Source organism: Oenanthe melanoleuca, chromosome 11, assembly GCF_029582105.1.
Source record: "Oenanthe melanoleuca isolate GR-GAL-2019-014 chromosome 11, OMel1.0, whole genome shotgun sequence".
In the NCBI taxonomy this organism is placed as follows: domain Eukaryota; kingdom Metazoa; phylum Chordata; class Aves; order Passeriformes; family Muscicapidae; genus Oenanthe; species Oenanthe melanoleuca.
In genome coordinates, this window is record NC_079345.1 from 4,649,670 (window position 1) to 4,675,806 (window position 26,137).

Below are 26,137 nucleotides of genomic sequence, written 5' to 3' on the forward strand. Positions count from 1 at the left end.
CCCGCCCCGCTCCGGCTCCGGAGCCGTGCGCGCACTTCGCTCTGAGGCGACTTCCGGCCGGGGCCGGCCGAGTCACTGCGCCCGCCCCGCACCGGGGTGAGTGAGGGGCGGCTTCGGGCAGAGCCAGCAGGAAAGGGCAAAATTCAGGGAAAAGAGGGAAACTCTCCCCTCTTCCTGCCGCCTTCCCTTCCAACCGCCTGACTTGCGGGGGGGGTGGGGGCGAGTAGCGAGCCGAGCTCGGCTCCACCTTCTGCGACTCTGCGCAACGTCCTCCGGAGCTCCCGGGGGGCTTTGGAAGGGCAGGTCTGAGTGGGATCACGGGTCTCTCCGTTGTGGCTGCCGTAAGCTGCTTTTCCTGTCTGTGTGTGTCCCGTCGCTTCTTTAAGGCCTCCCGGGAGCAGTGAGGAGCTGCGGTCAGCGCGGCCTGGTTCCGTGGGACCCCCCTGCCTTAACCTTGTGACAGCAGCTGCCCCAGTCCCTCGCACCCCATGGCGGAACCGTGTTACTAAACCATGTTTGCTTTCCGCCGAGTGCTACTCGTCACGAGATCGGGCTGCTAGAGGGGTCAGAGCCCGTCTTCCAACAAGGAAATGTATCCTCTTGCTCCCTTTTTCTCTGGAGGGGAAGAGCTTGCGAACCTATCGCAAGATTCTGATAGGTTCGTAGAGTTCTTTGGGAAATTAATGAAACGGAGATGAGATGGAATGAAGCCTGGTCTGGTGGATGCAGTTGAAGCACAAGGGCAGCTTGGCAAAGCAGGACAGCACCTTGTCCTTATGTAATTGTAAAATGAGTTGGGTTGGAACGGATCTCAAAGATCCTCTTGTTCCAACCCCCTGCCATAGGCATGGACACTTTTCACTAGGCAGTGCTTTAGTTTTATAGTGTCTGGATCTTGTAATTCTTAACTGTATATTTTGAAAAGGTATAATAGGAATAGGAAGAGACAGCTTTAGTAATCTGTTATACAGTGTTGTCCTGTGCAGTGGTGCTGGCTGTATGTTATAATAAAAATATCCCACTAATCCTGCTAAAACTCTGCTGATGTTACTTAAATAATTAAATAAATAATAACCTTAAATAATTCAGGAAGTGAAAATATCTTGTAGTGCTTTACTTAATCCCCTATTTCAACCTTAAATAAAATTGTAGAAATTAGTATTTAAGTTGGTGTTCCATCTGCTCTATTCCTTAGGATTAACACCTTCTTAATTTGTTTTGCTAAGTATGAAATCAGGTATGATGTAGTTTCGTCAGGTACTAAAAGCAGGTGAGCTCATTCTGCTGCTGTGAGGGAGGTTGAATTGTTGGCAGAAAGCGATCTTGTAAAAAGAAAATAATAATCTTATTTATCAGCATTAAAAAATATTATTCTTTAGGTTCAGGGAAAGTAAGTACATTCTACATAATTAAAAAGATCTCGAAGTAGACATAATGGATCATTTTTCCATTTCCTTTCAAGTCTTTATAGATATATTTCTAAATTAATTTCCCCCATTCTAATAAGTAATGTTGGAAATCCAGTGCACAGTTTTAGAGACCGAAGTTCAAGAGTAAATTTTGTATGATTTAGCTAAGCTTGGTTGATTGGAGATGCTGGAAATTTTGGGGTCATTCTCAATGTACCTAATCATAGCCTTATGAACAGCAGCATAGAGTGACCCTTCAATATCCTGGTCTGGAAGATATTAATGATATTTCTGAAAGGTAGAAACAAAGTCCTGAGTTTTGAGTTCCTTTGGGTTTTGAAATGGTGTGCATCAATTGTGATTTCTCATTTCACTGATCACGGAGTATTCAAAGTTATTATCAAAATTCTTTGTGTAGTAAAGAACACTAGGAATGCAGGAGTTCTGCTGAAGTGGCATGGATGATACCTTGAGGCAGACACCAGCCTGTTAGGTGTGGAGATGAATATTTTATACTAAAATTTTGTACAATCTTAGAGAAAACAGAATTTGAGTAAACAAAAAGTTAAGATTGTAAATATTTTTTTCCAAACACCAAGCAGAACAATGCCATGTAACTGAGAATGTGAAACTCCAAATATTTTGTATTACTCAAGTTAGACAGTGCCATTAGCTGCAAAAAGAAATGTTAAAGGTGGAGAGTAGAGTGACTTCAGAGGAATTGCGGGTTTGTTCCTGTCCCTGCTGTGAATCCCTGCTGTGGTTTGCACGGTCCTGCTGCCGCCTTGTGGGCGTCATTTGAGTGTTTGCAGCACGTTTGTGTTTTGTGGCGCTGTGCAAAGCACAGGTCTGTGCTCTTGGTAAAGAGCTTCATCATTAGCAATGTACGTGCTCAGGTATAATTTTTCATCAACAGGGTTGCTTAACAAGGATTTGCATTTTGCTTTAAGAAGTCATTTTTCTGAACAGTATGTGAATTCATGTGGTTTGGGGGTTTCTTTACCATTGACTTTAGAAAGTTGAAAAAATATGATTGTGTTCTTTTCAAATAGAAAAAACAGTAAAACTCGATTTAAAAAGTAGCCTTCTAATATGTTTTAATTAAATATGGAAAAAGCATCTTATGGAAACAATTACCTAGATCTAAACCTTCCCTTCATTGGTGTCCTTCAAGCGTGGAAAAATTAAGCACTGGGCTAATCTGCAAAACTAAAGGATCCTAATTCAGTTTTCCGTCTGCATCAGGGAGCTGGTTAGTTCATATTTATGGGAGATTCTGAAAAAGAAAGAAACTTCCCTGGACTCCTGACATGCTGACCTCATAGCTGATTTTGGGAAGAAGTTAAATTGCACTGAACCCTTTGTTTCTCCACACAGGAAGTTTGAGGAAGTCAGGAGGAGAAATTGGCACACAGACAGAAATGATAATTTTATCCTAAGTTTTTGTGTCAAACATGAAATGCTCACAGTGTTCTTCCATGCTCTTTTGGGTCAGCCTTTGGTTTCAGCCTATTTCCTGGGTGTCTGCAGTTTTATTTGAATTCTGTAATACATGTAGGCTCCTTTTGCAGTTAATATGAAATATTTAATGCATTGAACACCTGTACAGGTCAATTTTCAGATTAGGGATGAGTATCACATCTTGATAATTTATATGTTGATTGCTGTTGGAAAGTTTGAGGTGCTTAATGTCCCAAGATTGCTTACACAAGGAATTACCTCATTATTTTTCTAAGCAGAAATATTAGTATTGGAAGTTTAGGATCATTATCAGAAAATTTCCAGCTTTAGGCTTTTGATTGTTTAGAAAAAAATCTGGTTTATGTTGGAAACCATACAGTTAGAAACTCCTATATTTTCCCTATTTAAGGAGAAACCAGACAAGATATGATACTGGAATGAGACAATTTCTTAATTATTTTTTTTTCCCAGAAGAATAGCATAGATCTAGAAACTGGTTTAGGAAGTTAAAAGATTAATTATCTTTATCCACTTCTTCTATGTTCGGAGACTATTAGTATATAGAAATTTGTATTTTAAACAAATCATTGAGATACCTATGTAATGTAATTTTTATCAGGAAAGAAAAAAATTGCGCTGAGTCTCATATCAAACACATTAAAGGGCAGAAAATTTCTGTGCAAACCAGTGAAATATATCAGTGCCATTATATAAAGAGATAATTTCTTCTCTCCAAATACTCACTTCAGATATTAACATTTGCTTAGCATTTTCCAATTCTAAAGCAATTCCTGTATTTTCTAAATATTGTTCTTTTACTTCACTTCCAGTATTTCTTGTACAGAAATTGTGTGTTTATCTTGGCTTTCTTTGCCCCACATTTCTGTCAGTAGTTTCCTCAGAGCAATTTATATTGCTTATTCACGATTTTTTCCTGTGATTTTTTTCATGTTTTGTTTTGTTTTCCCCGTATTCTTTTACATATCAATTCCCTATGAGCTACCACCTATACAAATTTCTGTCCATTTGGACTTAGATTCTGGTAAGATGGCAACTTGCAATTCTTATTTTTCATTAGAATGTTATTAAAAAGAAACTAATGAAACCAATGTCCTTTCGTCACTCACAATTTTTCGCTTGAAACTTTTTTGTTTGTCAGAGTCATTCCCCTCCAGCAAAAAGATTTCAACCTTCCCTGCTTGTTTATAGACCACTGTATAATCTGACATTTCTAAACATCAGTTTAATATTGAGCACTGAGAAAATCGCTCTGTCCTAACTTCAAAAGTGCTTAAAGCCTCCAGGGAAGCACAAAAAGGTGTTTTGTTACTTTGTCCATCACATCCTTCAGGAACTGAGTGCTAGAACTTGAAACATTGTAATATTGAATGCTATTTGAAAATTTCAGGAGTAGTGATCTTCGAACTGGTGTGACAGTTAAAAACTTTTATTTGTGTCATCTATTCTAAAGAGGTGCCATTGGAAAATCCCTTGGAGTTGTTAGAAAGCTTTTAACTAATGGAGTGCACCACCACCTCTGTTTGTGCCATTGGTGACTTTCATCCATGGTCTGAGAATTCTTTTGTAAACAATGGCAGTGATTACTATTCTTATTTTAGAAATAACGAATCTTTCCTTGAAACGCTCCCTTTGACATCCTGGCCTGTGCTGATGTGCATTCCCTGTTTCATTAGGACACTGCTCTTTCTGCTGAGACTGCCAGCTCAGATGACAGTTTTAGGAAGTGCAGGCAAAGGCTGAATGATGAAGAGCTTTAATAATCATCTGGGTTCACACATGTTAAAGTAACACACAGCCATTGAGCAGGTCACCCTCTCAAGGGAATGCTAACTCAAAAAAGCTCTACTGATAAATTTAAAACATATTGACTTTGTGTGGCATGCAATCAAAAGCTGGTGGCAATAACACAGCAGGGTTCTTAATCACTTTGCTGTTACAGTTGTGCTCCTGCTGTCATTTTTCTAAAGGTTCATTTGTTAATTTGTTGAAAAGAATGCTTAAGCAAATTGTACATTTTCCAACAACTTCTGTGCTAAGAGTAAGTGTAGTGTAATATTAGACTTCCAGATAGTATGGGGGAAGGTTTTTGGAAGAAATCACTACAACACCATGTAGAACATATTCTCATGGTTCTCAAGTGACTTTTAAATGTTTGGATTTTTAAAATTAAGTTTGCTTGTGGGAATCTAACTCTTGTTAAGCTGAACACATGGTGAGAAGTACTGGATATGTGAGTATATGTGGCTCTTTAAGCTGAATATATTCCTTGAGCATTTTAGGAATAGCTGTGGAGATTGTAACTGCTATAACTGCAGCTGAATTTTGGGATTTTGCAATTGTAAAATCTGACCATTGGCTTCTTGTACTTGTCCAGTCTGTCTAGTAGGAATGTTAAGACAGTGATGGCTACTTAGTACAAATTGTAGTGGTGTTTGCGTGATGTATTGCAACTGGAAGGGTGATCTATTTGGGAGAAGGGGAAATGACAAAATACTAAGTAAACAAACAGGCATCTCTCTAATTCAGTGGCAATATGGGCTATAAAAATAAAATTTTACCAGGATGAGCCCATTTGTCCTGGTATGAGCTGGACTTTTCTCCTCCTCTTTCTGGTGATCTTCCCAAGCAAAGATGTCATCTTTCTTCAGCCACTGTCATATGATGCTTTCAGAAAGTCCCATTTCAGCTAAAGAACTCGCTCCCTCCCCACAGAATCTTGCAGGAAAGGGTGTTCCCCTTTAGTTTACCAGAGAGAAAACATGAGGGAAACCTAAGTGCTTCGTTCCACTATCTGATGGAGTGGGGGATTCATGTTGCTTTTCAAAGAAGTACAGTGAAAGAGCAAGAGGCAAGAAGGGATATTTCAATTCTTAGTGATTTAAAATATATCATTATGTTTTGATAAAGTGATTAAGTACCAGTTTTTAAAGCATCACCAATGTCTGGTTTAGGATATTTTTAAAAGTGTGTAGATAGCTAAAAAAGATGTCAGTTCTGAGAGTGCTGTAATGGAATAGCACTGTGCCTCCTGTTGTAATCTTTGTAAAAGGTAGAAAGAAAATCACATACACTTAACTTTTTAAGGCAAGGAAGCAGAAAATTGAAGTAGGAAGCTGAAAAGATAATCTGGAGTTCAAGAAAGATTAATGCTGCTAGAGCATTAAAATTAAAATCTCAGCTGCATGCTTATGTCTGTGATAGCCAAGATCATAAACTCCTAGTTGACTGGTAACATTTGGGTTGTGTAGAAGATCAGGCATATTCTGGGTTTAATGACTGTAACTGTGTAATATAACTAATACACATTAAACTGCATTTTGATCTCCAATATTGTTAAAATAACACTGATAATATCTTACATGTTAAATCAGACTTGCTAGTGACACTATTTTAATGTTGGCAGGTGGAAATTTTCTCAGATTCTTGTCCTTGTGCTACTAAAATCATCCCTAACTAAAGATGCATCCAGACCTGTCTCCTCATCTGCACACTGAAGAGTGTAACCTAATTATCAGTCTGCTCAAGCAGTGTCACAAGGAGGTAAGAAGTGTTGAGCAGAGAAAAAAGTGGGTGGGTTGGGGAAATGAGTGTCAGATAAATTAGTGATGATGTTATATGATCATGGAGAGAAAACCCTCCTCTAGGCAGAGCAGCCATGAAATATAGCTAGTGTGTTTTCACTGAAAAGCTGTCTGATGACTGTAAAATCATTCCAGTGATTTATTTAGGAAATACAACATACCTTAAAATTTTCTGTGCTACAGCTTAACATTTAAGGACCTATTTTAAGGACTAAAATAACTTCTGCACCTCTCAGTGTGCTGTGTACCCCTTAAAAAACAATAATAAAACCAGCTTCAAATGCCCTTGTTTTGTATGCTCATGGCATTTTCATATTCCAGCTGTCCCTGGGGCAGATGCTTCAGTGTGGTTATAAGCAGATGTGCTGATGGGGATCCTAACAGCCACATGCCTGATGTTCAGTGCTTGGAGAGCTAGTTGAGAATTACTGCTTGACTTCCATCTTCTCAATAGGCACCTACTCAAGGATGGAAATGCTAAATTGTCTTCAGGCTTCCCCAGGCTCTTCATTGCTTCAAGATTATTAAATCATCATTTCACTTGTTGAAAAGCCTTTTTAAAAATTTGCTTTGTCTACATCTTCTGCATCTCTATATGTAGAAGATTTGGGCCCTGCATTGAAAGCTTTCTGCATCATTGAAATGTTGTTATTTTCCCAGTAAATTCTAAATACATGTTCTGCAGAGATAATTTTGCTGTATTACTGCATAAAAAGTTAAATTTCATAGTTTATACTGATATAAAAATATATTTAAATATTCACTATGAATGTGAAAACTCTGATTTACACCACTACAAGCAATCTACAATGTGTAGATACGCCTCCATGGTCAGTTGTGATGTTGATTCTTTTTTCTAATATAGTTAGATTCTAAGACAGTACAAATGTTATTGTTTTGAACAGAATTGTAAATTTTTTGTTTTGAAAGCTGTTACAGGATGAGGAACAAGGCTGATAATTCCCAAAATGTGAGAGAAGACATTTTATCTGAAAGAGGGGGTAACAAGATTTTTGCAAGATTTTTTTTTAGCTAAAGTAACATATTAAAAAACATTTTCAGCACCACACGTTATGATTTCTAAATTACAGCAATGAAAGGAACAGAGTTCTAATATTAAAGTTCATTTGCAGGAAGTATATTGTGCTGGTTTTCTTCAGCAACATGTAATTTGTTTTTGTTGGCACTTGGAGTGCAGTATCTTGAAACATAAACACACTGCAGTCTTTTGATACCATCTCATGGTGGTACATCCCATTCCACTGCTCCTGTACAGAGCATCTCCAAGCTTTAAAAGCTGAATTAATGTAGGAGTTATACTTTCCTTCCAAGGTCAGAAATTTTAATTTGCATAAAAATGCTTTAGGTAGTTTGAGTGATTGTAGAAACTTCCTTCCTTTCATTTTTTACTTGATTTTTTAACAACAACTTTAATGTTGTAAGGTAGGTAAATATTCAGTAGCTAGAGTTAAGTGAGAAGACTACATGTACATTAACTACTGTTGTGTCAAAAGGATTGCCAAATGACCATCAGTTAGAAGAATAGGCAGCATGTAAGCAATATAAAGTGAAAGTGTTGTAATTATTTTTTCATAATTGTGAAAACAAATCCAATCAGGAAAGAAAATACATTCAGATTTGTCCTGCATACATAGGAGGGTTTCTGTGCTTTGAGTAGGAATGCAGCAGTATTGATTTACTAATTGCAAGTAATGAATGGTTGGCTGGCTTTTTGTTTATGGTTTGATTTTTTTTTTTTTTAATCAATGTCAAGATAGGAGTATCATGGACTTGTGTGAATTAGACTTCCTTGAGAACTGGCACTAAAAGGTGCACTCTTGAACTCCTTGGCAGCAAGTGATCCAAAGGAGTCTATTGTCAATCTGACTTATGAAGTGACTGGAAGCAGCAATAATAGTCATGCACAGAATTATGTTCTCTTGGTTTTATTTGAAGTTGATCTCTACATGAAGAGGAATTACTTTTGTCAGTCTTGTGCTAAGCTGGGAGAGGATGCTTGTGTTGGCAGTCTCAGAACTGAGAGGATGAGGATGACTTTTTCACACTCTGTTGAAAAGGAGCAATACTTTTTCATTTGAAATTCAAGGGGAATGTACTGAAATATTCTTTTTAAATTGAACTCACTGAAATCTGAAGTCAGTGATCTTAATGAGTTATTTGTGACTACTTGCTGTTTTCTTATAATGCCTAAAAACCCTCATATACAGTTCTAAGAACTTTCATCTACAATTTAATCACCATTTCTGAGGGATGAAAAGCATTATTTTTTAATTGGGTGTCCATTTTCACAACAGTCAATTTGATTTACTTTATCACTAATCTAGAACCTGTCCTAGATATCAAGTTTTGTATCCAGTGAGGACAGGTTAATGGGATTCCTATTTGATGTCACTTTTTTTTTTTTGATAACTCCACTCTGGTGCCAAGTATGTCCTATAAATAGACACATTTTTATAGGTAGCAGCTCAAAGAAATGTGTACTGTCTCGCAGTTGTGTCACTGTAATAGGTGTAGTAGCTATTTTTGAGAAGCTGATTCTTTGTTTCTGTTATAATCTCAGCCAAGAAGTTGACATTTTAGGATTCTGGCTAAATAAACATAGATTAAACCCACTGTATGCACTACTCAGAGTGGAGTTAGCTTGAGTGTTCACCTTGAAATTGAACGTGCAGGTATGCAAGTAGAATACAAAACCAAATCTGTATCACCTGGAATGAAAATGTTGTAAAAGCAAGATTGGTGTGCAGTAAAGTGACCACTTACTCTGTGCAACTGCTTCAGAGTCATCTGATGCCCTTTTATAAATCACAGAGCTATAAACAGGCTAATTATAGCACTGCTATAGTGAAGTGTTTGTCATAAACTTTATTAACCCACTCCTACTTCAGTTGTGTTCTCTTGGATGAGTTCTTGTTAATTTGAATCCTTAATAGTGTCCAAGTATTACTTGTACAAATCCACCCAGCTGCTGGTCAGCTGTGGAAATGCATAAAGGTTTCCCTCTGAAATATGAAATATACTTTATTTGCATCTGTTTTGTTCTTCGTGGTGTTTTCTATTTCAATTCATTAGCTGCAAGATAGGCTGAGTTGTCTCCATTCATTGTGTAGCTGCAAATATCTGCTAAAAGCCCCCTCCTTCAGGTCTTCTAAACCACTTGGATGCTCTGCTGCCAGGTTCTGCTATGAGATTCTGTGGCATGACACAAGCATCCCCCTGAAAGAGCACTCCTTCTACAACTGTGCATTCTGAGAGTGGTTTAATGCCCAGTATTATGGAATTGCTTTAAGAAATCCTGGCTAAGAGGACAGATTTTTATGGTGAATACCACCATGTTAGCTATGGAGAGCCCTCATGAGGACAAGGCCTGCAATTTTTTAGAAACTATGGACCACTTAAATGTGAGTAAGGCCTGCAACTGAGCTGTACTGTAAAGATGGTAAATGCATCTTATTTATTAACTTCAAGATCCAGAGATACTTTTTATACTGCCTCTAATGTTCCAGTCAATTAAGCCTAGTGCTGCATCTTCTGGACCAACACCACATTCTTTGTGCAGCTGGGATAATGGAGCAGTGAATCCTTTGCCTCTCTAGGTCACAAAGAAATAATGAAAACTAATGCAGGGAGGACATTGCCTCTATCACAACCTGGAGTTCAGAATATTTAGTTTTTGTACGTTATTTAACCTAGTGTGAGTGAGAGTTGTGAGACTAACTTCTAGATCAATAAAATGTATGTTCTGCATTTAAACAATAGCTTCAGCTTAGGTGTCCTCCTTTAGTCTGGTGAGTACCTTCAATTTTCAGCAAGGCAGGGGTGGCTCAAGTGGGCTTCAGGAGTAGCTTGAACCTTTGCCTGCTTGGGGAAAAATGTTACAAAACACCACTTTTCACAAGAAAGGGAAAGGAAAAGACCAGGATATATTGAAAAATGCAAATGAATTTAAATAAATTTAGAGCTTTAGAGGAAGAAACCTTTGAATTGTAATTTTTTTTTCTTCTTAACTCATCAGCACAATGTTTTGAAGTTTTTTGGCCATTGCAATGATATTGACCGTGAGATGAGGAAGTGCTTAAAAAAAGAGGTAAGCAATAAATTATAAATACTGTGAGTTAAAGGCTTAATAAAAAATGGGAGAGTCCTAGAGTTGCTTTTTACTAAATAGTAAGAATCAATAAATGTAAGCACATCCTGCTGTGGGCACTTGAGACCAAATCTAAACTTTTAAAAATAACTTTGTCAAGTAAAATCTGGCATTAGCAAATGGTATGGTGTATTTTTTTTTATATACAAAAATAGGCAAGCAAATTTTAATGAAACAAATATTGCAGACAGGAACTGACACTTCACAGATTGCTTCTGACTTTTTTCTTAATTTTTTTTTTGGTAGTGGCATTTGCACAGAATTTAATATAAAGCAGTAATGGTCACCTCTACATAAGTAACACTTAAAGCTGAAGTCAGTTACACTGACTGAAACTACTTAATGAGTTGCTGAGGTAGGCCCTAAATGAAAATATCTGCAGATATGAAGGAAGGAAGACTACGGTTTAAGTGGATTAACTGTTTAACAGGCAATTTTCAGAGGAGTGTTCTTTATATTTATGGTGGTTGTGCCTACATGACACAACGTATAAATGAACATTTCACATACCTTTTAACTTGAAACTATAGTTTCCAATTTTTACATAAATTTCACCATACTAAAAAGTTTCTTTCCACATAATCTCATTATTCTTATATTGTCTTCCATTGAAGCCTTTACATTAAAGGAGTTCTTGATGATTATATTTGTCTGCCTTCTTAAAATGTGCTTATATTGATATGCCATTACTAGGAAGCCCCTGAAAGGTTGTCCATAAATATTGAGTAAGTACAGATGCAGCTTTTAAATATCCATTGTTCTCATTCTACATAAAAACATGGATGGGTTATTGAAAAATTAAATATTGGCAAGGGAAAAAGTTAAGCATTCTGTAAATGTTAAGTAATGTTTTGGATCATTATTTCAGTTATAGACCAATCAGTATAATGGATGAAAAACTGCAAATCCTTTTCAAAATCAATTTCTTTAGTAGTTTATTACATTATATGGAGAATTGAATATTTGTGGCTTACTTGGGTTTTATTCTTCATACCAATTATTAAAATATTGAACAAATATATGCTGTAACCTAAGGACAAGAATGATTTTCTTCTCATTAAATACATATCAAATGATTGATTTTTAATTTTTCATTTATTTGAGCCATGAAAATGTTTCCTTTTTGTTTGCAATGAAAGAAAGGCTCTTCATTCTTCTGCCGGTGCAGGGGCATACTTGAAAGCATGGTGACTTTATACGTGTATCTTAACTCTGAAGGCTTTCTTGATTCCATTTTACACTGGGGTCCTGCCTCTGTTGTGGTTCTTGTTTAAACCATTAAAAATCCCCACATGCCTTACCCTCAAATTTGCCTTTGTTCCTTTCATCTTGGTATCCTGCTTTATTTATGTGTGTAGTTAATGACCAAGATCAAAAATAGACCAAGCCTGTGATGACAAATTCATGTTTCAGAAGGCAGATGCACATTAATCAGTATCTTGTAAAAGGAGAAGAGCCTGACCTGTGCTCTAGAATAGCACCAGTGCAACTTTTTTTCCTAGTTCATGTGTGAAGTGTAGCTGTCTTATGTTAGATCACTGTATAATTAACTTCTTCCTTAAGATTAACTGAATATTCTTTATTGAAATGTTCTAATACCCCTTAGCTTAATAAGCTAAAGAAAAACTTAGAAACCTCAAACTTTATAAATAAATATTAATTTCAAAGTAAAAGTGTTAATTTCAAAGTAAAAATGAACCTATGTCTAGATATTAACAAGGGCTGTATTTCTAATGCATCAGTCAAATATATTGTTTCTATTCCTGGGTAAAAAATGCTCTCTACAGTTTTAAATTTGACATGATAAGTTTAATGATAACAGCTGATCTATTGATTTCCTTATGTGTCTTCCAGTATGAAGAAAACAGGCGCAGAAACCGGGAGAAACGACAGAGGATAATAAATGCTCACAAAGCCTCAGAGAAGTGAGCTGTGCTGAGGCTGGACAGCTGCAGCTCCACAGGGACATTCACTTGGCAGTGTTTCGTCACCACTGTCCAGCCTGTGGTTTGTGAAATGGTGACAAAACGAATGCATCGAATACATATTCATTCCCAACAAGGCAAACAGTGTGCAAAAATTAATGCAATACATTGCTCACAACCTAACTTAAATTTTGACCTCTAAAAGAAAACTACTGTGGCAAGTCTTTGTTCTGGCAGTTTTATGATTAAGCAGTGAGGAATTGTGTGAGATACTATGTGTTCAGGGCAGCTGTGTTCCACACTTTGTACTGAGTTGCATTTACTTCCTCATGTTTAGCAGTTTCTCTTTCATATCTTGGGTTTTTTAGGGTATTTTTTTGTTTGTTTTTCACTGCAAAACACTAAATTATTTTTTCCATCATTCTTTGTAGTGTTGTGATAGCACTACTTAAATGGATTAGTGTAAAGAAATTTTAAACAGATATGGCTTGAAGTTGGAAATTGCCTATCAAGGAATAATTGGAGTTCTAGTATTTTTATTGGAGCTAAAAGGATGAAGCTACTGTCTTCAGCTGAGAAGATTACAAATCCTCCCTGCCAACCATTTGTACAGTGTAGACTGTTGTAAGACAATTTGTTCATCATACCCAAAGCAAGTGGCTTTAGAAATTCAGAATGGAACATTTCCAGGGATTTACAAAGCTTCCTCTTGATTTTTGTTGAGTACAATCAATGTATGCTGAGTGATTTTTGAAGAGGAGTGCTGTAAAAATTGCAAGCTAAAGTTCTTCCATTTTCTCAGTTACAAAGGTAAAGCTAAGTTATGACTGTTGAGGTTGAAGCAAAGCTGACACTGAAGTGGAAGGAAAGTGTAACTTTCTCAGGCAAGTTAACGTGTGTTACTAAGTTGCCTTGTTAGCCTATAAAAGGTGTTTATTTGCCATCAAACTGCTGAAAGCCCAGAACAAGCCTCAGAATTCATAAGATTTGATATCAAAACATACACTGGTTTGTCCAGTGATGGAGCTGCTTCTCTGCGTGTCTGCTGGATTCACATTACTTTTAAATAATGCCTCTGTTGTGCCTAGCAGCAAAAGACTTTTTTAAAAAATAAATTTTATTGAGCCAAATATACAAAATATCTAGAAACCTTTTGGAAAAAGGGTGCCTATTCTACAATGAATTACATGGTTTGTTGTAAGAACCATTGTTGATACTCAATCTTGAAATTGGTATATGCCCCTGTTTTTGGAAGAAAATGGTATTTTGTGAGCTGTTTTGAAGGGTGAATTAGATCAAATAATTTCAGTTATTTTTCAATACCTGGATGGACCCAATTAAATTGGTAAAATTAAACCACAAATGTTTTCAGTGAAAGCTCCAAGGAAAGCTGAAGCAATTGTTTCTGCATCTTGACACTGTTTGTTTCTTAGAACAAGTAAATGATGCTTACATGGTTGGAATGGTGCAGCCTTTATTGGTACTTTCCAGAGTATTTTCAAAGAGTACCTTGTAGTGAACTTCCCTATCTGGGAATTCTGCATCCATGATACTTCTTCCACTTGAGATGACACAACCTACTTCAGGCAAGCTCTTAAATAGGATTTGTAGTCTTTAAGTAAATAAATAAATTGAGACTTGTTCCCGAATTAGGTTGAGAAGCTGATATCTGAGTGCAGAAGCACTGAAGCTTTTGTTTCTTTAATCAGCTTCTGTGAGTCCCAATCTTTCACACAGCAACAAAATAAGAAACTAAGAGCCACTTAACACAGCTCATTAGTCAGAATCATGTTTGCAAAGATCAATGTGCTTAGTAAATGAAAGACCAAAAGACATACACAATTCCTATTGATACTTTCAACTACATTTTATTTATAAATCCTTTCTACAGATCAGCTTTGTTTACCTAGTAAAAGTCTGGTCATGGTCTTCCTTCTGTTTCCCTTTGCTAATTGCCCACTAGTAGTGTGATATGAGAGTGCCCGTTGATTTCTGTGGGTTTTGTTCCTTTTTTTTGACAGAGAGTTCATGTTGCTAATTTGATCTTGAAGCTGAAAAACACTGATGTAATAGTACTTATGATTTATCTGACAGAGAAAGGGTTAAGGGTGAAATAGTAAATGTGGGGTTTTTTTCTTGATTCCTAAAGTGAGCTTGTGTGAAATAAACCTTATCTCTATAGACTTTGAAGACACTTTATTGCAATATCATTTGTCTATAGAAGCATTTTGCCCATTGTTCTTTCTGAAAGAGTGTATTTGAGAGAGAAAAGAAATTTGATGTAATTTGTGTTGAACTGCATGTGAGAAACTCAGGGGTGTTTTATGTGGGAAAGTGAAGAAGGGGGAAACAGAAAAGGGCAAATGGCAGCTCTGGCCATAATGGTGAAGATTTCCCATATTGAAGTGCCATAAAAGTCTAGGATACATGGACTGGAGGAGGACGGAGCAAAGGGAATTATAACTGTCCAGCAAAATCCCTCCAGTTTTACTAGAAACTAGACTTGGTAACACTACTCATAGCATACTTCCTCTTGCTGGGAAACTAAATGACATTGTTTTCCTTATTTTAATTTTTAAAAAAAATTTAATTTTTATTAGAGGGAAAAATATTCTGCTGAATAGCAACAGCATAATGTAAGAGCAGCAGGGTGAATTTTTGCTCTGGTATTAATTTCTTTATACAACAATACTTGAATCCAGTGCTCCTGTTAAGCTGCAGTGCTGAGTGTTAATATATTATGAATGTACTGTTCATCTTTCCCTGTAAACTTTAGTTGGTAACATCCTCAAGGAATTACGTCCTTTGTTGCTGATAAAGTTAATATGTAGTTTCTGGAGCTTGAAGCAAAGTCTTGATTTAGTTGAGCTGACTGTACAATTTGGGTGAGGACTAGTCCTGAATGTTTCCAGTGTGTTACACACTTTGCTGAAGCTCCACACCTCATGTATAAAGTGTATTCAACAGTCAAGCATTCCTGAATTTGGCACTGCCCATGCTTTTAAAAAAAAATCATGACATCTAATACAGATTTTTTTCTGATATTAGTGAAAACACATGTCTGTGGAATACCTAAAAGGATTTGAACAACTGGATACCAGATTCTGATAGTTGAGTTAAAAATTAATTATTAGCGTAAGTGCTTAAGCAAAGGAGATTCTCTACCTGGACAACATAATGGATTTTAGTGCTGCAACTTATATTACACATTGAGTTTTATTAACATGGACTAGAATGGAGTATCAGCAAATCTTAGTGGTCCCATTAGATTGTTTATTTTACAGGCTCAGTGATAACCATGCTGCTCATCAACAGAACCTGCCTTGCAGTACATGAAGGTCTACTAAGAAAAACTTGAAAGTGAATAGTAAATTCACATCAGGTTTCCCAAACCTACTTAAATTGTTGTGTACCAAAAATATATATCAATAGGAAGAAAATATATATATTTTGCCTGAAAATGGTTCTTGTGGACCATCATGCTTCAAAATTATTTTATTGAACTATTTGGTGACATTTTAAAGGCTGGGAACTTTCATGTAGAGCTATTGCTTTAACCAATGAGACTTTAATCGGTATTTTAATGTAGACCCTTACATAAAACAAGATACATTTCAAAGATATAAGTGAGCAGAAAAATCTTTTGGGATAGTAATTACCTGGAAAGATGTTACTGATGGCTTGAGAGAACTCATTCCCAGTACAGACGTCATCCATCCAGGACCTGGAGATTTGTTTCAGCTTGGCAAAAGCGTCAAATGCCTTGAAGAGTGTAGATATGTTACTATGTGGCTAAGTTACAGGAACGCTGATGTGACCGTGTCATTCCCAACACAGAGGTGCTGCTAGCAAAGGACGTGTTTTGTTAGCATGACATTAGCGGTCTAATTTTTACAAAAACCTTTGACAGAAAACTGTTCGAGACCTTTGCTGCCAGCAGCCCGACGCTTGAGTTGTTCGGCGTGAAGTAAATCTGATTTCCCCTCCAACCCCGGGCTGAGGCGGCTGCTCCCCGCGCTGGCATCACCGCGCTCCGGCTGTGCCACGGTGCCAGCGGGGACTGCGGCTCCGTCCTGGCCGTGCCACTGGGAAACCCCTTCGTTACAGACGCTAGGAAGAACACTGGCCATGTTTTGGTATTTTTCCCGAGCTCTGGCAGAACTCTGTCAGCCGACAGACACCGGACGTGACCGTGCCCGGAGCGGGGCGGCGGCCGGTTCGGAGCTGCACAAGGCGGCCTCCGCTGCCTCCCGGGGCCAGCCGCCAGCCCTGGGCGCTGCGGGATCACCGCCGCCCACTCGCCGCCTGCCAGCCGGGAACGTCGCCAGGCTCGGAGGCCACGACCTGGCCTTCCGTATCCCATTCTCCTCATCCGTATCTCGTTCCCCTGTCCCGCATCCCGTTCTCCCATCCCGTATCCCGTTCTCCTTATCCCGCATCCCGTTCCCGCTCCCCGCGCTCCCGGACTCGGCAGCGCCGCCCAGCGGCCGCTCTGTCCCGCGGGAGGCAGCGGCCTCCCCGCCGCGCGGGGGGGCTCCCTCAGGCCGCGCCGCCATCTTGGCGGGGCCCTGAGTGCAGCTTTTTGGCCCATCCTTGCCGTGTTCAGGGCTTGTTCTGTGCCGAGGTGCTCGTGCTGTGCTGTGAAATGGCCTCAGTCTTTGTAAGAACCGAGTGCTGGGTGCTGGTGAGGTGCCATCGCCCCTGGATTCTGTGCAGCCCAACCACAGACTCTGCCTCAGGTAAAACGACATCCATGCTCTTCCCTCATGGGTCAAAAGTTGTCACAGCTGACCCCCGTGCTCTGACACTCTGGGGGTGCCACTGATCACTCGTTGATGCTGAATTCTCTTGCACAATCCAACTTCTGTTTATCACCAGCTTTTTTTATTTATTTAAATCAAGTCCATGTTGTGCTGAGAACACCGCTGTTGAAATTAGCAAACGTGGTTGGACTTTGCTGTGTCCAGTGCTGAGCAAGGCCCTGGCACAGGGCCCCATGTGTAGCCACAAACCACAGCAGGGATCAGTGCTGACATTACCAAAATTCCTCTCTATGGTGTTTTGTAGGATTAGAAGACTACACTTTGTTTCACCCCCTGAATTGGTAATTATAGTTATAAGAGATATTTTAGAAACAGCTATGTTGTGCCCTAATACAAGCATTCCTGTTTTCCAATGTTCAGCAGGATACTGGAACTGGCTGATGCACCTGGCTCTGGAAGCAGTCAGGAATAAAAGGTCGTCCTCAAAGACAACTGGCATGCCTGAAGTTTTGATTTATTAGTGATTCATTTTGTATAACATACTGGTTGGTTTGTCACTTGCTCTGGGTATTCTGTAATATTGTAATTATTTATCCAGTGGTACCTTAGACCATGCATGCAATGCACAAAACAATCCACCTCAGTTGTCTCTGTTAATTGAAAACTGCAGCTTTAAATTCTTAGCTTTTCCGTAGCTTTCAAAGCTACATATTTGTGTGGATTATTTAGCTGTGTTTTGGGTTGATTCATATTCTAACATTCCTGGTAATGAATATATAAATTACTCTGTGTCTAAGTGGCATTCGTTAGACAGCTGCGGTTACAAACAGCCCACATAATCACATTAAATCAATATTAAATGTGTGTTACTGAATTGTTGTCTTTGGGTTGCTGATGGTCCCAATTTAATTTAAACTTCATCCCACTAGTGCTTCCAAAAAACCTCAGAGGAAAACAAATAAAAAATAAATCCCCAAACGTATAACTCCAAATGGAATAACAGGTCTTTCATAATTGGTCCACAGTGGCTTCATTTAGGTGGATGTAACAAGTGTGTGGTATACAGGAGCAAAAAGTCCAAAACCTGTTGACTGTTCACTACAAGAGAGGGGTCAACTGTGGAGAATGGGTGTCAAGATACTTTTTCTTTCTTTCTTTCTTTTTTTTTTTTTTTTTTTTTTTTTTTTTTGTGATAAGCGAGTTTATTTGAACTAGAAAAATAGAAAAGGCTCATTTGAGTTACAATATTTTGTGTGAGGAGAAGATGTAAATATTAGAAGTTTCTTCAGAAAGCCAGTTTGTCCTCAGTGTGATGCAGCTGTGCTGCTGTTGGTTCTGTTTGTGGGATGGCCAAGAATAGATGGTAAGGGCTGAAGATGGGCAGCAACAAGGAAACCTGACGCTTTCCTCTGGAGCTGCTTGCTATTCAAACTGGAGACTCTTAAATCATCTGGTTATAACAAGAGCTAGACATTTTTCCATGGATTTTTTTTGTGTTGGGCTTGTGTTCACGGGCTTCTGTTTCCATGCTTGAGGCTGTATTCAAGGTGAGGGTAAAAATTATTTAGGTTATCTAAATCTCCTGGTTGGGAAGTTGCAGATTATTGCAGGGAGTGGTGCATTGGGTGGAAACCAATTCCAGTGTCCAGTACTCACCGGAGATATAATTTTTATCTCTAGTTGTTAATTAGGTCTTAAAATGTTTTAGAAGAGACTGCACACAGAAGTTGTGTACTATATGTATTAGGGGAGAAACAGAAAGTGAAGATACCTGCAAGGGAAGTGAGAATTCTTCCTTTGAACAGAACAGCAGGAAGGGAATCTGATTTGTATGAAAATATGTCTTTTAATGGATTGAGTATCTGAGGAAGAACTTGGGACTTTCATCATCAGGACTTCTGTTTGTAGCTTGATGTAGTTACAGATCATCTGGCCATTTCAGTGCTGCTAAGGTGAAGTTTCCTTGTGCCCTTACACCAAAGAGGTGCAGAGAGGTGTAGGTCATGCCTGTCAAGTATGGGTCAGGTGAACCTGGGTCTCTGCTGTGTCCATTCCTTAGTTGTGTTCCTTCCATTTGCTGCTGCTCCAGAGGTTGCCCAGCAACTCTTGTCTGTTTTACGCTAGTGAGTTATTAAGGAATGAGAAGAAGAAGAAGTAAAGGCAGAAATGTTGGATTGTCGAAATTATTAGTAGCATCTAAAATAGGATTTGGAGTAGTGTTGTTTGTGTGCATGTGTACCTATATCTGTATGTATGGATATGTATAAATGTATAAAAATTGGTACAGTTGTGAAAGAAAGGAGATGACCCATTTAGCCAACATTTCCAATGTGGAAGGGTTATGGTCCTTGTTCTCCTCTTAAGCTGTCTGATGGATCAAAACCCAGCAGTAATATAACAGTGCAGCCTTAGTGAGGGCATTTACTTTTATGTGGGGATTTTGAGTCAACATACGAAAAGTGAAAAAATATTACCAAAAATCAAGAGTGAAAACAAAATACGTTAATCTTTCTGTTGTTTTTTGAGACACTGCAAATAGGCATTTTGATTCAGGTGTGTTTGCCTTGGCTTTGACAGTGAGAGAAGCTAAAATAGCTTAGCAGCAGGAAGAAGTTTTGGATTATCATCTGCCTCTGTGCTAACCTGCATTTTAGAATTATTTCAGCTAAGTGCAGAATTATGTTCTGAGTCTTAGCATTCCCAAACAAATCAGATCACTGATGTAATGACAGATGTGAATAGTGTACAAATACAGCAAATATGAATTTTGCTATTTTTCAGCTCATGGGAAAGGATGACTGACTAGTAGATTTGCATATAGACTACACACAGATGCTAAGTATTTTTCTTTAAATAATTACAATAATTTCTTATAATAAATACCCTTATTTCAATTTGATCAGCAATGACAAGTAATGCAAGTTATTTTTGTTGATGCCATAAAATCTTTTAAATAATTATGGTTTACTCTTCAAAATTAAATCACCATGTTTCATCTTCATTTGAGCTTTCTACAAAAGTGATGATGGATAAATACTTGAGCACAGCCCTTTGGGGTCTGTGGCACATTGCAGAGATCCAGTATTTAGCAGGTACAGCCAAAATCAGCCCAGGGAAACCTTGAGTTTATTGAGTCTTTTAGATTTGAGCTAGTGATGGGCTCCTCCAAAAGCCATGGTCTTAAACAGCTGTGAATTTAAGTTGAGATTCAGATCTGGTTTTGTTTTACAACTTCCTCTTATCTTTGTAAGCGGAACCAAAACCATAGTTTCAAGTCTCTTTTGTCCCAAAGATTAGATGGGTGGGCTTGAAACTTAAATCCAGATTTGGTGGTTTAGGTTTGTGCTATTATTTTCTTTTAAAAATGAAACAAAGTATGAACAACCACCTCAGCAGCTGGCCAGAAAAACTGCCATTTTACCATACTGAAATTGGGATTCTCAGTTTAAGTGTAAAATTGGCCTTTAGGAAAGGGAAGAACACAAGATGCTGCCCTGAGACGGCTGGCAGGTGGCAAGTTGACAGAGCACTTTCCTCCAGACCTGTCCTGGGCTCCTCAATCTTGACTTGAAACCGAGTGCTGGAATGAAAATGTGTTATTACTGCTGAGTAGAGAGTGCTTCCAGCACAGAGATCAATTGTACACATACAGAGTGGGTGAAGGAATCAGAGTACATACAGCACCCATTTTCTCTTACTAGTGAGTATGTAGACAGAGAATTTGTAATTGCTGCTGGTTTTCTGTAGAAATTGTTCTGTTCTATTACTTTCTTTTCACAGCAGGGAATTCTTTCAATTACACATCTTTTGAAATTGGTTTAAAAAATTTGTATTCTTAGTTTGCAAATAGGCACTGGCACCAGGCTAGTGGTTTTGTTTTTTGCATGGTTGTGGGGAATTGTTTAATTCTCCTTTCTGAGTCCTCTTTCTCTAGGTCAGCAGCCAGCAGTGAAGAACATCAAGTAAAAATAAAACTCCTATTTTTAGTTCAGCTACATAATGTCCTATTTATAATACTGAAATTTCAGCTACTACCTGGCCCCTTTCAATTCAATGAACCATCTCTTCTTTGTTAGCCCTCATTGCTCTTTTTTCACATCTGCCCCTTTTGATTCTTCTGCAATTATTCTTGTAGGTTTGGGGATGCTTTTCCAATGGGGCTTTTAATTCTGCATAGTGCTGAGAGTGATCAGTTCAAGTAATTTGACTAGAAGTAAGGGCAAGTAGCAGCTAGCAGGGGATACTCAAAAGTTGACATAATTAATCCTCAAAATTTTAACAACATGAAACTCTTGGGGGGGTGGGGGGAAAACACCTGCAATCATAAATGTATCAGTTGATCCAGATAAATATTTGCTTCTACTTTTAATCCCTCATGACTACTGAAAACATGATACTTTAACTTCATTTTCCTTAGGATGATTCATGACAGTAACTTTCATCTCTATCTCTCTCTCTGTCCCTGCCCCCCTTTTGTTTTGTATAAATTTTAACACAGGCCAGGGCAAGGGAGACAGAGAGAAACATTTCCTGGCTAGACAATAAACTGGCTAGGGTCTGGAAGTGAAATGGTTAAAAATGTGTTGAAAACCTTAGAGTGTAGCTGAAGTCTGGAGTTTTGGCAAGTAAAAGATGGCTCTTAACACAGGACCTTAGGAAAAACGCATTTGTCCGAAGGCAGTTTTTACCCTGCCCGCAGTCTTGGAGATAAGGCAGGAACTGCAACAGGAATAGTTCCAAAATGCGTTTGTCAGCTCAAAGAGCAAGAAGGAAATGTTGATGTGCTACTGGGTGAGTTTCTGCTGCCATCAGAGAGTGGGCTTCAAAATGGGGATTTCACTCTGGTTAAGCCAAAACTAATGCAGAAAAATTTCCAGTTAGAAGCAGCTATGAAACTAGATAGACCCTATTATCTGCTGGGGACCAGACACTGAAAACATTTTATTTATTTCCTCCATATGATGTATCTCACTTGAAAGAAATGAAATGACTTGTAAACCTACAGCTTTTCAACGAGGTTGAGTCATACTAGAGACTGATGAGAAGTTGGATGGGGGCGGAGGAGGAGGGAAAGTAATTCTGGTAATGTGGAGACCTTGTCATTGTGTGGCAAAGTTTGAGTTTTAAGAACCATGATTATGCTTGAGTGAAATTTTTGCACGATGTATGATACATGGTGCTGAGCTGTGTTGGAAGCTGAATAAATAAATTAAGCAAGTGCTTAGCCAGGCATGGTCACGTTGTTGCAGCAGAGGTAGCAAAGTCTGATGGCTGGAAACAGCCATTCTTTAGGAAAATGGGGAGCTGCTTTAAAAGAGCCAAAACAATATAAAAGCACAATTTAAAACCCCTGAACAACAAGCCCTGTAACCCACAGCATTCAGTGGCAGAGGTACAGAATACTTTATGTAATTAGATTCCAGGTACAAAGACTCTGCATTTCACAGAATTTCAGTTATCTTCTGAACAACAACGAAAAGCTATTGTTTCTTCTTGTCCTGTTTCATCTCCTTGTTTGAATATAAATCCAAAGAGAGTTCCTACTTCTCAAACAGCTCTTTTTTTCTCCCTCTTTAATATGCAGAATAAACAATATAAATAAGTGGAAATAAGCGAGGTATAAATTAAGGAAAAATATCTATCTTATCTATCTATCTTATGACTGCTCAAAACCTTCATCTGTAGCTGGGTAAAAGATTCTTTTTGGAGAGGAAGGTGATGGCTGGAATGAGGTTAGGTGAGATAAATGTGTAATTCTACTGTTAAATTTAGTATTGCAGTATCTATGAGCCAAGAGAAAGGTAGCAGGGTACAGATGTGCAAAAGAGGAATATTTGAGGGTTTTTGGTCCCTGCTTGATGAGAGATCATATGAGTGAATAAGGTCAACTGAAGGGTAAAAATAGACAATGTGAAAAAGGGATGGAGGGAGAAGAGCCTCCTGGAAATTGCCCACAGGGTGTGAAGGGAGGAGGAGGAAGAATAGACTATTGAATGGAGTTCTAAAAAGAAGGACAAGGAGGAAACCCACAGTATAAACTGTACTAAATTGAAGTTTTAGGGAGAGATGGGTAATTTGTGATGTCAAAGATATCAGTGGGGATGTGTAAGAGATTTGGAGAAGACAATGTTGGGTCTTGAATTTACAAAGGTCAGCAGTGATGTCTGGGACAGGTGTTTTAGCAGAAGCTTGAACCTACCTTTCTGTCGACATGAGGTGGAGACTCACAGCAGCTTCCTGAGTAAAGAGATTCTCATTTTTAACCTTTACCTTTAACAAGTTACGATCATTTCATGTCTTGTAACAGATATCCTCCAGCTTTTCATTAAGTGACTAATATTCTTGCACTTTATACAGTCATAAATAATGTATGTTAGATGTGACCATTCCTGGCAGAGCTCCAAGCTCTTTTTCCACATTTTTTTGCCTTCTACCTAATAACAATCAAAGCAATGAAGACACTGCTATAGTATTTTTGAGGTATTTGGAGTGTTTACTGCAGTGTAATACATTCACTGCTCATTGCATTCTCTAAATAATTTATTTTAAAGACAAACACCCGCCCCTTTCCTGAACTCCCTTCCTCCATTCACCTTTCACTTTGAGAAGAATCCTTTCCAAAGCAATCAGCTGGATCTGACCCAAGTAGAAATATGCTACATTATGCCATTGTTCTGTTTTCCTTAAATATTTTTTCCACCCCCTGCCCCCTTGTTTAATGCAAATGCACTTGATCCTGTCCCCTTGGGTTTGTAGTACACAGCGCATACATTTAGTGTAGCCTTGCAATTATTTCTGTGTATTTAATTTCAGTATCTCTTTTTGTCATTTGTTTTTAAATAAATCTTTAAACAGTTTCAAACTGGTAAGGTTTTCAAAGGTCGTGCTTTCCCTGTTTCTGGAGCCTGAAGTGCTACCTTAGTATATCTACATCCATATATGCAATTAAAGAGCTTCACTTCACTGGTTTAACACAGGAAGAAAGTAATATGGAAAACTTGTCATTTATAGACACCGTGGTAATTCCCTCCATTTATACTAGAGGAGAACAGTTCATGGAGGCAGTGATAGCTTTAAATATTTTCTCTTAATTAAATGAAAAGCTACTATTGATCTAGAGCATAGAATGTGACCACTGGTTGCTTTTGCACACCTGTGCTCTGCCTGCTGTGGATGAAAGGTCCTGAGAAATAATGCAAAAAGTGTATGAAAACAGTTTACATCCCTGAATATTTGATCCTTTAAGGTCACCAGTGTGCTGAATGGGATTGAAAATATTCTGCATAAGCAGAGAGAGTATTTAGGAATGTAGATGATGAATGATTTTCTATGGTGATACAACTGTTCAAGCCTGTCTGTTTCTTGGACATTAATAGAACAAATTAGGTTTGTTCCCTGGGAAAAGGGACCAGTGCCTGTCTGTTGGGTTGTATCAACAAGAATTACAAAATAAAACTTAAGGTGAAATTCCACCAGGAAGATAGCTGATCCTCTTTTTCTGGTGTGAGAATTATGACTGGAACACTGCTTCAGTTTTTGCCTTAAACGTCTAGAATGAAAAAAAAAAAAAAAAAAAAAATATATATATATATATATATATATTATGCAAAAAATTACTGAGATAAAGGAGAGATACAGATTCCATTTGGTATTTGAATATATATGAGAAAGAGGAGGCTATTCTAGGGGACATCTTCATATTAGAGAGTCTTATTCACAGGAAATTGGGAGCACAGTTCAAAGAATATATTTAAGAAGGCAGCAGGCAGCATTGAAGCAGCCAGAAGAGGATGTGTGATGAGAGAGTACTGCACTCATAATAAACAGAAATACAATGCTACTGCACCCAGTAATGACATGGAAAACAGTATGGAGCTATCTTCCTCTGAGATAGAGATAATGAAGCAGAGATAAAGTAGGATTTAAGCTTGAGATACAAATGGTGCCTTCAGAATCCAGAGGTTATTCATTAAGTATCTTGGATACTGAGAGCCTTTAAGATGCCTTTTCCTTGAATACTTTCTTTCTGCTTCTGAAAATCATGATATTTGTATAAAGATAGCAAAAAATCCTGAAGAGAGATGTGTGTAAACCTTTGAGCACATATACAGCCCCTGGTTTTCATCTGGGGGTCCATACAGAGGACTGGAAATCCCAAGATCATTAAAATGCCATGAAAGCTCTGGCTTTGAATACCATTTTGGCTCCTCTAGAGCCAGAGGATGAAGAAAGATGAGGAGGCAGGACTTGCAAAAGGTTGATCTCCAAATCTGTGTGTGATGGTTTAAACACCAAGCTCTTCATTGGCACATTCTTGCCCTTTCAGCTGAAATGAAGCTTGGAAGAGCTGAAGACTGGTCTGGGATTCTTGAGTGCTCTGCTCTCCAGGACCCTTTATCATGTTCCTTTGTTTCCTGGTTTTTGTTTTTTTTTTCCTCCCTTTTGGGAGGAAAAAAGCCCCTGCATTCATATTGTGTATTTCTGCTTCCACATGGAGATTTTGTGTGCTTGAGCTCATGTTTCTAAGGGAGGAAACTTGAACAAGAAGGAAGCAAAGACATATGCATCCCTCTTGTGTCAAAGCCTTAGTCATTAAAATGAACTTAGAAAATTTTCTGTGTGAGATTATTGTGATATTGTAAAGCAAGAATATTTCTTAAGCGGCTGAAGTGAACTATGGACTTAAAGAGTAGAAAACCACTAAAATAGAAAAACTTCCATTTGGTTAAAATAGAATTTTTTCCCTCAAGAGCAGTTCTGAATCTGGTCTGTTCAGCAGACCCTTTTTTGACATTAATTCATGTTTTGC

At 38.2% G+C, this 26,137-nt stretch overlaps 2 protein-coding genes across 5 annotated transcripts in view; both read left to right on the top strand.

Annotated features, from left to right (window-relative positions):
- The first annotated feature begins 18 nt into the window (after window positions 1–18).
- CMC2 (C-X9-C motif containing 2) lies at window positions 19–14,755 on the top strand. 4 transcript variants are annotated; one of them, XM_056500496.1, is made up of 5 exons: window positions 44–96; window positions 387–658; window positions 6,295–6,431; window positions 10,509–10,580; window positions 12,495–14,755. In XM_056500496.1, the coding sequence occupies exons 3-5, from the start codon at window positions 6,351–6,353 to the stop codon at window positions 12,567–12,569; spliced, it is 228 nt and encodes a 75-aa protein (XP_056356471.1). In that variant the 5' UTR covers window positions 44–96; window positions 387–658; window positions 6,295–6,350; the 3' UTR covers window positions 12,570–14,755. The 4 variants fall into 4 exon arrangements, with proteins under 4 accessions (XP_056356472.1, XP_056356471.1, XP_056356473.1 ...); XM_056500497.1 differs by lacking the exon at window positions 387–658 and having other exon boundaries at window positions 19–96; XM_056500498.1 differs by lacking the exon at window positions 387–658 and having other exon boundaries at window positions 70–341.
- Window positions 14,756–14,928: 173 nt separating this feature from the next.
- LOC130258028 (uncharacterized) overlaps window positions 14,929–26,137 on the top strand; it is a 32,878-nt gene continuing 21,669 nt past the window's right edge. The window contains exons 1-2 of the mRNA XM_056501045.1: window positions 14,929–14,949; window positions 16,716–17,304. Of these exons, the coding sequence (XP_056357020.1) occupies window positions 14,929–14,949; window positions 16,716–17,304 (610 nt within the window). The remainder of the gene's footprint in view (window positions 14,950–16,715; window positions 17,305–26,137) is intronic.